Source organism: Hemitrygon akajei, chromosome 1, assembly GCF_048418815.1.
Source record: "Hemitrygon akajei chromosome 1, sHemAka1.3, whole genome shotgun sequence".
Classification (NCBI taxonomy): domain Eukaryota; kingdom Metazoa; phylum Chordata; class Chondrichthyes; order Myliobatiformes; family Dasyatidae; genus Hemitrygon; species Hemitrygon akajei.
The window spans coordinates 49,827,276-49,840,547 of NC_133124.1; the positions used below are offsets into that span (position 1 = coordinate 49,827,276).

General features: G+C 37.8%; 1 protein-coding gene across 1 annotated transcript in view; it reads right to left on the reverse strand.

The window, feature by feature from the left end:
- Window positions 1-13,272, reverse strand: part of LOC140726382 (chloride channel protein C-like) — an 89,586-nt gene that overhangs the window by 15,620 nt on the left and 60,694 nt on the right. The window contains exon 13 of the mRNA XM_073042685.1: window positions 6,304-6,483. Within this exon, the coding sequence (XP_072898786.1) occupies window positions 6,304-6,483 (180 nt within the window). The remainder of the gene's footprint in view (window positions 1-6,303; window positions 6,484-13,272) is intronic.

Here is a 13,272-nt window from a genome sequence, read left to right on the forward strand (position 1 = left end):
ATTTCCTGGGCTATTCCTACTCCCTTTCTTGAATAAGGGAACAACATCCACAACCCTCCAATCCTCCAGAACCTCTCCTGTCCTCATTGATGATGCAAATATCATTGCCAGAGGCTCAGCAATCTCCTCCCTCACTTCCCACAGTAGCCTGGGGTACATCTCGTCCAGTCCCAGTAACTTATCCAACAACTTTCCAAAAGCTCCAGCACATCCTCTTTCTTAATATCTACATTCTCAAACTTTTCAGTCCACTGCAAGTCATCTGTACAATTGCCAAGATCCTTTTCCATAGTGAATACTGAAGTAAAGTATTCATTAAGTACCTCCGCTATTTCCTCTGGTTCCATACACACTTTTCTATTGTCACACTTGATTGGTCCTATTCTCTCACGTCTTATCCTCTTGCTCTTCACATACTTGCAGAATGCCTTGGGGTTTTCCTTAATCCTGTCCGCCAAGGCCTTCTCATGGCCCCTTCTGGCTCTCCTAAGCTCCTTCCTGCTAGCCTTATAATCTTCTAGATTCATATCATTACCTAGGTTTTTGAACCTTTTGTAAGCTCTTCTTTTCTTCTTGACTAGATTTATTACAGCCTTTGTGCACCACAGATCTTCTTCCCTACCATCCTTTCCATGTCTCATTGGAACTTACCTACTCAGAACCCCACACAAATATCCCCTGAACATTTGCCACATTTCTTTGGTACATTTCCCTGAGAACATCTGTTTCCAATTTATGCTTCCAAGTTCCTGCCTGATAGCCTCATAGTTCCCCTTACTCCAATTAAACATTGTCTGTTCCTATCTCACTGCAATGCTATAGTGAAGGAGATAGAATTGTGATCACTATCTCCAAAATGCTCTCCTACTGAGAGACCTGACACCTGACCAGGTTCATTTCCTAATACCAGATCAAGTACAGCCTCTCCTCTTGTAGGCTTATCTATAAATTGTGTTAAGAAACCTTCTTGAAAACACGTAACAAACTCTACCCCATCTAAACCCCTCACTCTAGGGAGATGCCAATCAATATTTGGGAAATTAACATGTACAAAAGCTGGATGAACTCAGCAGGTCGGGCGGCATCCGTTGACTGCTCGTTTCAACGGATGCTGCCCAACCTGCTGAGTTCATCCAGCTTTTGTACATGTTGATTTGACCACAGCATCTGCAGTGTACTTTGTGTTTACTTTGGGAAATTAAAAATCTCCCACCACAATAACCCTGTTATTATTACTCCTTTCCAGAATCTGTCTTTCTATCTGCTCCTCGATGTCCCTGTTACTATTGGGTGGTCTATAAAAAACACCCAGTAGAGTTGTTGACCCCTGCCTATTCCTAACTTCCACCCACAGAGGCTCCGTAGTCAACTCCTCTATGACTTCCTCCTTTTCTGCAGCCATAACACAATCTCTGATCAACAGTGCCACGCCCCCCCACCTCTTTTGCCTCCCTCCCGATCCTTTCTGAAACATCTAAAGCCTGGCACTTGAAGTAGCCATTCCTGTCCCTGCACCATCCAAGTCTCTGTAATGACCACAACATCATAGCTCCAAGTGCTGATACACACTCTAAGCTTATCCACTTTATTCATGATACTCCTTGTACTAAAATAGACATATCTCAAACCATCAGACTGAGTGTATCCCTTCTCTATCACCTGCTTATCCTCCCTTTTGCACTGTCTCTAAACTTTCTCTATTTGTGACCCAACCTCCCTTTCCTACGTCACTTCAGTTCAGTTCCCACCTCCCAGCAATTCCAGTTTAAACTCTCCCCAATAGCCTTAGCAAACCTTTCTGCCAGGATATTGGTCCCCCTTGGATTCAAGTTCAACCCGTCCTTTTTGTACAGGTCACACCTGCTCCAGAAGAGATCCCAATGATCCAGAAATCTGAATCTCTGCCCCCTGCTCCAATCCCTCAGCCACGCATTTTCTCCTCCACCTCATTCTATTCCTAGACTCACTGTCACGTGGCACAGGCAATAATCCCAAGATTACTACCTTTAAGGTCCTGCTTCTCAACTTCTTTCCTAACTCCCTGTAGTCTTTTTTCAGGACCACCTCCCTTTTCCTACCTATGTCGTTGGTACCAATATGTACCACGACCTCTGGCTGTTCTCCTTCCCACTTCAAGATATCATGGACGCGATCAGAAACATCCTGGACCCTGACACCTCGGAGGCAAACTACCATCTGCGTTCCTTTCCTGCATCCACAGAATCACCTATCTGATCCCCTAACTATAGAGTCCCTATCGCTGTTGCCATCCTATTCCTTTCCCTACCCATCTCTGTATCTTCACAGAATATCTAGCCAACATTTGAGCAGAATATAACAAAATGCTGTGCAGAGATTTATGTAACTTGCAAATGAATAATTATTAATTTCCTTGAAGCTTTTTGGATAATTGGTTATGCCACTGAGTTCCAGCTTTACGTTCCAATAGATGCAAACCATAAAACGTGAAGCAATTATAAAACAAAACAAAAGCTTGAAATATATGCCGTCCATCTTCAGCTGAAATGATAGAAGTTATGATATCACATCATAGCGTACTGTTCACATTGCAAATCTAGTTTTGACTCATTGCTCATGCCAAATTATAATGATGTCACTCAAAATTTCCTTTGACAAAGTGCCAGATGAGAGTGCTTAGCAAGATTAAGCCCATGGTATTATAGAACATAGAAATTTACAGCACATTACAGGTCCTTCGGCCCACAATGTTGTGCCGACTATGTAACCTACTCTAGAGACTGCCTAGAATTTCCCTAGCGCACAGCCCTCTATTTTTCTAAGCTCCATGTACCAATCCAAGAGGCTCTTAAAAGACCTTATTGTATCCACTTCCACCACTGCCACCGGCTGAGCATTCCACGCAGCCACCACTTTCTGTGTGAAAAACTTACCCCTGACCTCCCCTCAGTATCTGTTTTCAAGCACCTTAAAACTTTGTCCCCTCGTGTTAGCCATTTCAGCCCTGGGAAAAAGCCTCAGGCTATCCACACGATCAATGCCCCTCATCATCTTATACACCTCTATCAGGTCACCTCTCATCTTCCATCACTCCAAGGAGAAAAGGCCAAATACACTCAACCTATCCTCATAAGATACACCCTCCAATCCAGGCAACATCCTTGTAAATCTCCTCTGCACTCTTTCTATGGTATCCACATCCTTCCCCTTATGAGGTGATCAGAACTGAACACAGTACTCCAAGTGGGGTCTGACCAAGGTCTGGTATAGCTGTAACATTACCTCATGACTCTTGAACTCAATCCCACGGTTGATGAAGGCCAACACACCATACGCCTTTTTAACAACACTGTCAATCTGCACAGCAGCTTTGAGTGTCCTATTGACACGGACCCCAAGATCTCTCAGATCCTCCACACTGTCAAGAGCCTTACCATTTATATTATATTCTGTCTTCTAACTGAACCTACCAAAATGAACCACTTCACACTTATCTGGGTTGAAGTCCTCCTGCCACTTCTCAGCTGAGTTCTGCATGCTATTGATGTCTCACCGTAGCCTCTAATAACCTACCAGACTATCCACAACACCCCCAACCTTTGTGTCATTAGCAAACTTACTTACCCATCCTTCTACTTCTTCATCCAGATCATTTATAAAAATCACAAAGAGGAGAGGTCCCAGAACAGATCCCTGTGGAACACCAGTGGTCACCGACCTCCATATAGAATATGCAACCACCCTTTGCCTTCTGTGGGCAAGCCAATCTGGATCCACAAAGCAAGGTCCCCTTGGATCCCATGCCTCCTTACTTTTTGAAGGAGCCTTGCATGGGGAAGCATAACAAATGCCTTACTGAAATCCATACACATTACATCCACTGCTCTACCTTAATCATTTTTTGATTTCCCTTGTTTTTTGATTAACACCCAGCTCCACTTGACACCCCACTTTGAAAGCTGAGGCTGTGTCTTTATGTAATAAGGAGGCAGACGTGTTCACATTATCTAGTCTAAAAAAGAGCAATCATATAACTTCACAAAAGATTATGCAGATGCTGGAAATTCAGAGCAACACACACAAAATCATATAATTTCTTCATCTTCTCTACTATAATGAAAGCATGTCCTATTTAGAATATTTTACTGACCTCCTTATTTAAAATCAAATGGAACAATTTTGAAAGCAATGTTCTTTCAACTTATAATGAAGCAAGATACTTTTAAGAATAGATCAAATCCTAACTCAGTCAATCCACATTACATTCTTTTCATAAAACCAACAATGAGTTATATACCATCATACCACCTCGCCAAAAAAAATGCCTGGAACCAGTAAAGCTACATTGTTCCAAACAATAATTTTAGGAATTGTTTTGACACTTCTTTATAATATATAATAGGATATTTACAAAGACGTACTGGGAGAGGAGGAAGTGCAGAGAAGAATGTGAACGTATAGATTATGTGATATCAGATATGTGAACATATATATACAGCTCAAAAGGTTGATCAGATTGGGTCTCTTTCTTCACGGAAAAGAAAGCTAAATGATGACTTAATACATGCCTTTAAAGTTATAAAGATTTTCACAGAGCATATCAAAAGGGGAAGTCACCACTTGGAGGATAGATTGTAATTACAAGATAGTCACCAAAACTTCCTGCAGGAAATTTAGAACAAATTTTTTAACCAAAGATTAGTGAAAGTATGGAACTTTCTGCCAGAGGAAGTTGAAATGAATCGTACAAATTCATTTTCAAACCGAAGTTCAAAAGTTCAGAGTTGAATGTATTGTCATATGCAAAAACTATGCATAGAGTACACAGAGTGCAATGATAAACTCACATGAAGCAACAGCACAGGCACATCGCATCGTATAAATAGCATTCACAAGAAAAGCAGAAATTAGACATAAATTAGATCACAATTAGAACAAAAATAAAGAGAAGCCCATTTTAGTGCAAAGTTATCAAAGTGTATCATTGTGCTATTAGAGAATAAAGAGAATTGACTGGGTTGAGAAAGGGTGGGAGGAACACCAAGAGAAACAAAATGCCAGCAGAGACTTGCTTGGCTGAATGGCCTGATCCAGTGCCATTTATCATTTGTATCCTTGACCTCAGCTGAAACTGAAGACTTGACTGGCTGCTGATAAAATCCAGTGACATTATGTGAGCAGTAAGACCCATGTTGATACCCTGGCTTGTACTTCATCTTGTTAAGTAGTGCCTTCCTTTTTGCTGATGTTAGTCACAACCACAAGCACACTGTCTGCAGGTTTCCCTAGAGTACCTTTAAAAAAACATATTTACTGGGATGGTCATTTGAGACATCTTGATGATATAACAGTGTGTTATCTACATACATCTTTTCTTTTCAAGAGGAGACTTATCCCTAGACTGTTCTATAGACATCCTGATGAGATTCACAGATGCTTGCCGCAAGGTTTATCTCCTCCCCTCCAAGTTAAAATTAGTAAAAGAAAGGGGAAAAAAGCAATGAATCAGAAAACAACGAAGCATTAAAAAAAAGCAAAGAAATTGTTGGCAGATTGTGGATCATGAGACTTATCTGTAAAGTCTTGACTGCAGACTTAATCTATTTTGCCACAATTGCACATAGAATGTAACAAGCATAATTGCAAGAATAAAGCTGTATTATCAAACGCTGATCATTTTGTGGCTATTGTCGCAATTACATGGTTTTGCTGTTTTCACTTTTATTGCTGGGTTGTTTTTCACAATTCAAATCCAATTGGTTGAATGCCAGGTCCTACAACATATTTTCAAACTTAACAAAAATAACATTGGACATTAGTGTTGCATTACAAAATTGGTTAGGATTAACAGAATTTAATTTCCATTAATTTGCACATCCATAAGATCTGTTTTTTTCTGTGTGTGGAATCCTGAAAGAGCATTTACTGACTCCTGAAACATATCAATGAGGCGAATACATTATTGCATACTACAGCTAGAGTCCTGTGAAGTAAGTTGTTAATAATGCATTCCAGTTGCTATAAACCCATTGCATATGACTGTTTTTTGTAAGTTGTTTAAACTTTATTAATTTATAGTTATTGGTTTAATATTTCAGGTATTTTGCACAATCAGTTCCTTTGAATAAATACAGTATGATAAATTGAAATCATGCTTTACCAAGCAATGTGGTTTAGATTTAGATTTAAAACACTTATGACATTATGGTTGCTACCACCAGCTGCTAGTGGTGCCTTACTGTTGAAAACAAAAAATGTCAGGCCATTTCATGAGCATTTAACCTAGCAGCATGTGGCTTGGTTTTAACACAAAAGCCTACTCACCTGGTGATATTTCCTATGAATACTTCCTCCTGGGCATGTGCCGGCCGATAAATCACAGGAAATCCACCATGGCTTGTCTCTAGTAGAAGGTCAGCCAGGTTAGACACCTTTTCTTTCAGGTGGAGGACCTTTACTTGAAGCTCCATGATGTCTTTGGCTGTAAACAACTCTAAATTTAGCCTGCAGAATGGAAGAAAAACATCTGGCAATATTGAAGCTATTTCATAGTCACACGTACTGCAGATTATTACAGTGTATTAAAAGGAACTTTAATATTGAAACTGAAAACAGCTTAACAGCAACCTAGCTTGGCTTAAACTAAGAACATTTATACTTTTGAAAGTCCTTTACATAAAATCAACACTGTAGCATTCACACAAATTATACTGAACTGCCAAGTACTTGCAGCTAGATTTCCAAGTTATCCATCCACACATCACTGAAACTGAGCTGTAATTGTAATATGTGCTGAGGTAATAGTCAGACTTGATATATAAATATAAAAATTACACATTATAAAGTGAAAACTTGAAGTATCCTGTGCTGGAAAAAGCACTTTGTAACCTTGGCATTTTTCTTCTGATCCTATATTATTTTTAATAATTATTTTTAATATTCTAATGGGACTGGAAATAGAAGTTGTTCTTATAACTACAACAATCGGAGCACTTGCCCAAATATAACAATGTCGTCTAGGATAATGGGAAGGTGTGAGTATTGTACTTTTTATTAATTGTTAATAGCAGACTATTTAATTTCATTGTAGTGTTGTTGCCATTTTGATAAATCAAAGAAGTGAATAGGATTTAGGTAAGAATTAATTTTTATTTGACGCAAAACATTTTGCACTGAAGAAAAAAGTGCAACACATCTGCAATATATACTGTATATTAATCAAAAATCTGATTTTCTCTGTCAGCCTAAAGAAAAATGTATGTTAGTCCAAGTGGTCAAAGAACATCTGAACCAAAAGCCACCAGGACAGTAACAGACAGAATATTATCATGAGAACAATATGACCCTGGATTTCTACTAATTTTTATAAATTGGCTCCTCTCAAATATGCATAGGAGTAAACACTTCTCACCAAATATCCTGATGACTTTGATTAAACTTTTATATTTACTTCCTATTTTCCATCTTTGTCAGAAACGAATTATTCACAAACCAAATCTAAAACATTTGCAACTATACTTGGTGGGAAAAAAGCTGCATATATATCTGCTTAGATGTCTTGTCAATGTTTACATTAATCACAAACTTTTACCCTTCATATTTTCAAACAAGCAAGAAAAATGTTTTAACCTTGTTGAAAGTTCATATTTATTTATTTGCTTATCAGTTTTGCATCAAGTAGAACAATCAAAATGAAATACTATTTAAGAGTTTTTCATCCCTCTTCCTGTATCAAGTTTGCATATTGACTTAAATATCAAAAAGTATTTCCTGACTTGGTAAATTCACTTTCCTTCTGACTAACAGATAGAATACAACCGTGCCCTTCTCTCATTTGTCAGGTGCCTAGTAGATAGCTGAGCTGATGATGGCATTTTGTCAGCAGAACTATAAGGCAGGCATAAACTGTCAATCAAAGATTAATGTCAAAACCAAATGAATTAATGAATGCATTCCAGTAGGAAGGAAAAGTACAGTATAAGGCATGTGCAATGACCTTCCATGAAAAGCAACACAGGACATGCTACCCACAAGTGATCGACCTTCTTACTTACTCTGAGAAAATTAATATTAACTATGACTGATTGAACTTTGGCAGCATAATTATATGTATATTGTCATATGAAATAGCAATATTTATTTAGATTAAATTCTCATTCTAAATGTTGAAAATGTTTTTAATGCAAACAGTTTCTTTCAGTTTTGAATGGAGATTGTGTTTCTCACATTACTTCGCCATCCACAGAATGAGAACATCAAATGGCCCACAGATAAAAAAAGGCATCTAAAATTTGCTGTAATCTATTTTAGTTATCAAATTAATCCTGTTACTTTCGTGAAACTTGCTGCTATTCTCTAAAAGTTGAATACTCTTTTTGATCACTGAAAGCAATAGTGTTGGGAAAGAAGTTTTACAATATTGGGTTATTGTAACATTATGGGAGAAAAGAAATTGAGTCTTAGTTTGATTTGGGAGAAGTTAGGAGTAACTTTATAGAATTCTATCTTTATATGTGGGCAAAGCAACTATGGATTTGCTTTCATTAAACAATATAAATAAACCATAAAAGTAGTGGATGTCAAAATATCTATACTGTGATCATAAAAGACGACAGATGCTGGAATCTGAATCTGTGCTGGACGAACATAGTGAGTTGAACTGCATCTGTGGGAAGAAAGGAATTGTCAACATTTCAAGTCAAAGTCTCACATGAGGATTGGGATTCTAAATTGGGATTGCTGTGCTGATTCTGAAACAAACAGAAAGCAACTGATGATCATGGCATGAGTTTTTGACCCACCGGGATACTGATGTAGACTCTTCCTCAGTTAGAATACAGAAGAGGGAAAGAAATGAAAATTTCAATGAGCTTGATTTGTAAATTTCCTGGTTTTCGATGCTTCACATGAGGAACTAGGAACTTACTGCTGCACCCCCACCACCACCCTAAATTTTTAGTGTACATTCTGTCGTGAGGGTCTGTCTTAAAAGAAAAACCGCATAAAGTTCATTGATCCATGCTACATCCTTGCCAAACTGCCTCATTAGAGATGGAAAGTACCCTGAATATTCTGATCCACACCAGAATACAGATTCTAAGCTATCTGTGCATGCATATTCCTTTTTTGCCAGACAATGGCCCATTTGAACTGAAAGAATACGTTTATTTGTCTTGTTTGGAACATTAAACATTGCATTCAATAGCAACCCACAGCTTCCCCATAACAATTGCACAAATGAGAACACTTAACTTTAAAAATTATTAGAGCAGTTCTCCAACTACTGAACACATTAAAATAGGACCTCACTGCTCCTGGTGGCAGCTGTTGTATCTTTACCACAGGAAGCATCGGGAACGTGCTATATTCTTAAAGAACACTTCCCATGACAGTCACAACACAGCAACTTAATAGGGTGCTTTGGAAAGGGAGAAGGACACATCTTCCCCCCTTCATGATCATCCTTACAGATCAAGTCTTATGCCCACATCAAACTGCAGAAGTTACTGCATGCCTGTCTTATGCATGATCTTTAAAGTCAGAAGTAAGCACCAAACAAATATACACAGCGATCAAACCTTAATCAGCCACCTATAGATAGCACACACTGTTTTCCTAATCAGTCCTTTAATTCACAACTCTTCATCAACCTGGCCCAATGTTTTATTAGCATCAGTAGAGCGTAGGTCAGAGGTTGCACACTATGGTATCAACTTCTGTTGAGAATTGTGCAGGTTAAGTACATGTCCAAATGCCACTGAAACAACACCAAGCCAATTGGAGCCTGGAACTGCCTGGTCCTTTACCCAGTGGGTGGCAAATCCTCTGGAAATGAGCACTTTTGTGATTTGCTATTTTAAAAAAAAGCAGGCACTGCATCTTCTAATCCTCATGACAGTGTTTTAGTAACCTTGTAATAATATTTTTTCACAAAACATTGGACAATATTGCTCTTTTAGCCAATTAAAATAAGCATTCAAAACAATTTCTTCCTATTAAGCGTACTTAATCCTATACTTTATTGTGAATATGCACTAGCAATAATAGGGGCATTCAGGAAGAAATACGTGGTGAACTTTGTTTATTCACTGTCTGGACTGAAAGCTATTTGCTCTGGATGGTATTCATGTTAAATTAGCCTTAGTGTAAACTGATTTATATTATCATGATGGATCATTGTGTTTTGAATAAATAAGCTCAGCTATAAGTTTACAGTGGAGTTATATTACCTATAATGATAAATGGCAAGTTTTCTTATTTTTGCATTACCTCCTTTGGTTATGGGAGGGTTATAATAGCTTCCACACTCACTAGTTTTTTTTTAGGTATCCTGTTGAAGAAATTAGTGCATTTATACTGCTTATTTATAGATAATTGAGTGCCATCTTGTGAAGTTAGCCTTGATAGCTTATCTCATGTTGTAATTAAGGTTTCAAGGATTTTTGTCCATTTAAGCACTTGATCCCATTCTCTGATTCAAGTTGTTCATTCAACTAATTAACAGCTCGACACATTGTCAAGGTATGATGATGTGCTAGAATTTGCAATGCAATTTTAAATGTTGAAGTAAGTAATTTTGTAGAAAACATCTTGATGGTCTGTGGGAATTTAAATAAATGGAGCAATAGTGGAGAAGGGAAGGTTTTAAAAGGCTTTGATAAGTGACTTGGTTCCTATGCTGTCAATCTTTTTACCCAACCCCCCACCCCTCCCCATTGTCCAACAATATAAATACACAGGGACTATGAATAAGTGAACGTCAACATGCCCTAGTTGGGTTTTCTTCAGATTCTAATCACAACCAAGATGTAAATTTTCCTGGGAATAAACCTTTGTAAGCCTCAATTTCTTACATAGTTAGAGTGCAAAACAGGACTGGATATAAAGTTTAAAGAACATATCCCAGATTTTCTGGTGAATGGAAAGTCATGCTATAAAGGAAGTTCAAAATATTTTATTAAAGTAAAAAATAATTGAGTTGCTAAAGTAACAAATGTCACTTGTTTTTCAAGAGAAAGGACGTTATGACAAGGGAATTAGAGATTTCTGTTTTTAGGAACCCAATTGTACCGTCAGATTCTCTTTAAATTGGATCTATATTGTCACAACTAAACATGGGAATAAAGCTTCTAAACCATGACCAACCAATGTTGCTCAAAATTATGTGTCAAAGCCACTCATTTGGACACGTGTTCTTTCCCTTTTGTTTGTTGATTTGGTTAAAGATAATTGGCCTAATTCCACAAAATACATTAAATGTCAATAGGCAAGTACCATTTTCATTTCATCAGTTTGAACTGGACTTTAGTGCTAATGACACATAAACACAAACACATAAGATTATTCCCTACCTGTAATATATCCTTTCTAACATTTCTACTTTAAAGTGACCAGATATTTTAAAAAATGATTTAGTTCACTCTGCCAATGAGAAATAGAAGCTTATTATGGTTATGGTTTTCTCACACTTCATTATTTTCCTACCTTGTGACATCAGGTAAATATTTTTGCAAGTATTAAAATTTGAAACAACTAAATTTTAATCATTCCACATTTTAATACTCAGAAAAAATTTACACCAGTAAATATTTTGCAACTTTTTCCTCATGTACATGGAAATATGGATTTTTAGGATACTACTAACAAGGAAAACAAAAGAATGCCAAAAATAATTGATTTCTGGAACTTGGGAAGGAGGCAAATATGCCCACACTGACAGACAGTCCATGGTAAGATGCTGCAGACAAATAGTGGATCAACTACCATTTTTCATATATCCAGTAACCTTCCATTGAATGTACTAATGAATTAACAAGGTTCATGTATTAAGTAAAGATATCCTTGTTCATTCATATGGGGGAGACTCCTCTTTGAATAGTATTCACACAGAAAGTTTTTTTTTCCCATAGTTAAGAATAGCTGAAAATGAGAAATAGAAGCAGTAAGCCATACTGCAGAACCACATTCCTACTGTAACTTCACCTTTGAATTCCCTCAGAATCAAAAAGTTCATCATAATTCCTGGCTTTCTTGAAAGCTGAAAATCACACTAGTATTCAGTTCCATGAAGATTGAATAAATTGCCAAGAAAGCAGTGTTTATCAGGGCACCTTTCAAATAATTTTCTTTTTATTGGCTAATACTTTGGCACGAGTCTGTCTGGTTTATGTGCTATGTCTGGTCTATCACCTTGTAACTAGTGAAAACAGCAGCTACTGGAGAACATAAAACCAAATATATATATTTTTATTTGCTAAAATTGTTTATTCCACTCGTCTGGAGATTTTAATCAATGCTACTGCATATATCCCAAAGAATACCCATTAAAAACCCTTTCCTCACTCTGCTACCATTAGGTAGGAGATACAGAAGCCTGAAGGCACACACTCAGCGATTCAGGAACAGCTTCTTCCCCTCTGCCATCTGATTCCTAAATGGACTTTGAAGCTTTGGGCACTACCTCCTTTTTTTAGTATACAGTATTTCTGTTTTTGTACATTTTAAAAAATATATTCAATATACATAATTGATTTACTTGTTTAGATAGATAGATAGATACTTTATTCATCCCCATGGGGAAATTCAACTTTTTTCCAATGTCCCATACACTTGTTGTAGCAAAACTAATTACATACAATACTTAACTCAGTAAAAAAAAATATGATATGCCTCTAAATCACTATCTCAAAAAGCATTAATAATAGCTTTTAAAAAGTTCTTAAGTCCTGGCGGTAGAATTGTAAAGCCTAATGGCATTGGGGAGTATTGACCTCTTCATCCTGTCTGAGGAGCATTGCATCGATAGTAACCTGTCGCTGAAACTGCTTCTCTGTCTCTGGATGGTGCTATGTAGAGGATATTCAGAGTTATCCATAATTGACCGTAGCCTACTCAGCGCCCTTCGCTCAGCTACCGATGTTAAACTCTCCAGTACTTTGCCCACGACAGAGCCCGCCTTCCTTACCAGCTTATTAAGACATGAGGCGTCCCTCTTCTTAATGCTTCCTCCCCAACACGCCACCACAAAGAAGAGGGCGCTCTCCACTACTGACCTATAGAACATCTTCAGCATCTCACTAGACATTGAATGACGCCAACCTTCTTAGGAAGTACAGTCGACTCTGTGCCTTCCTGCACAAGGCATCTGTGTTGGCAGTCCAGTCTAGCTTCTCGTCTAACTGTACTCCCAGATACTTGTAGGTCTTAACCTGCTCCACACATTCTCCATTAATGATCACTGGCTCCATATGAGGCCTAGATCTCCTAAAGTCCACCACCATCTCCTTGGTCTAG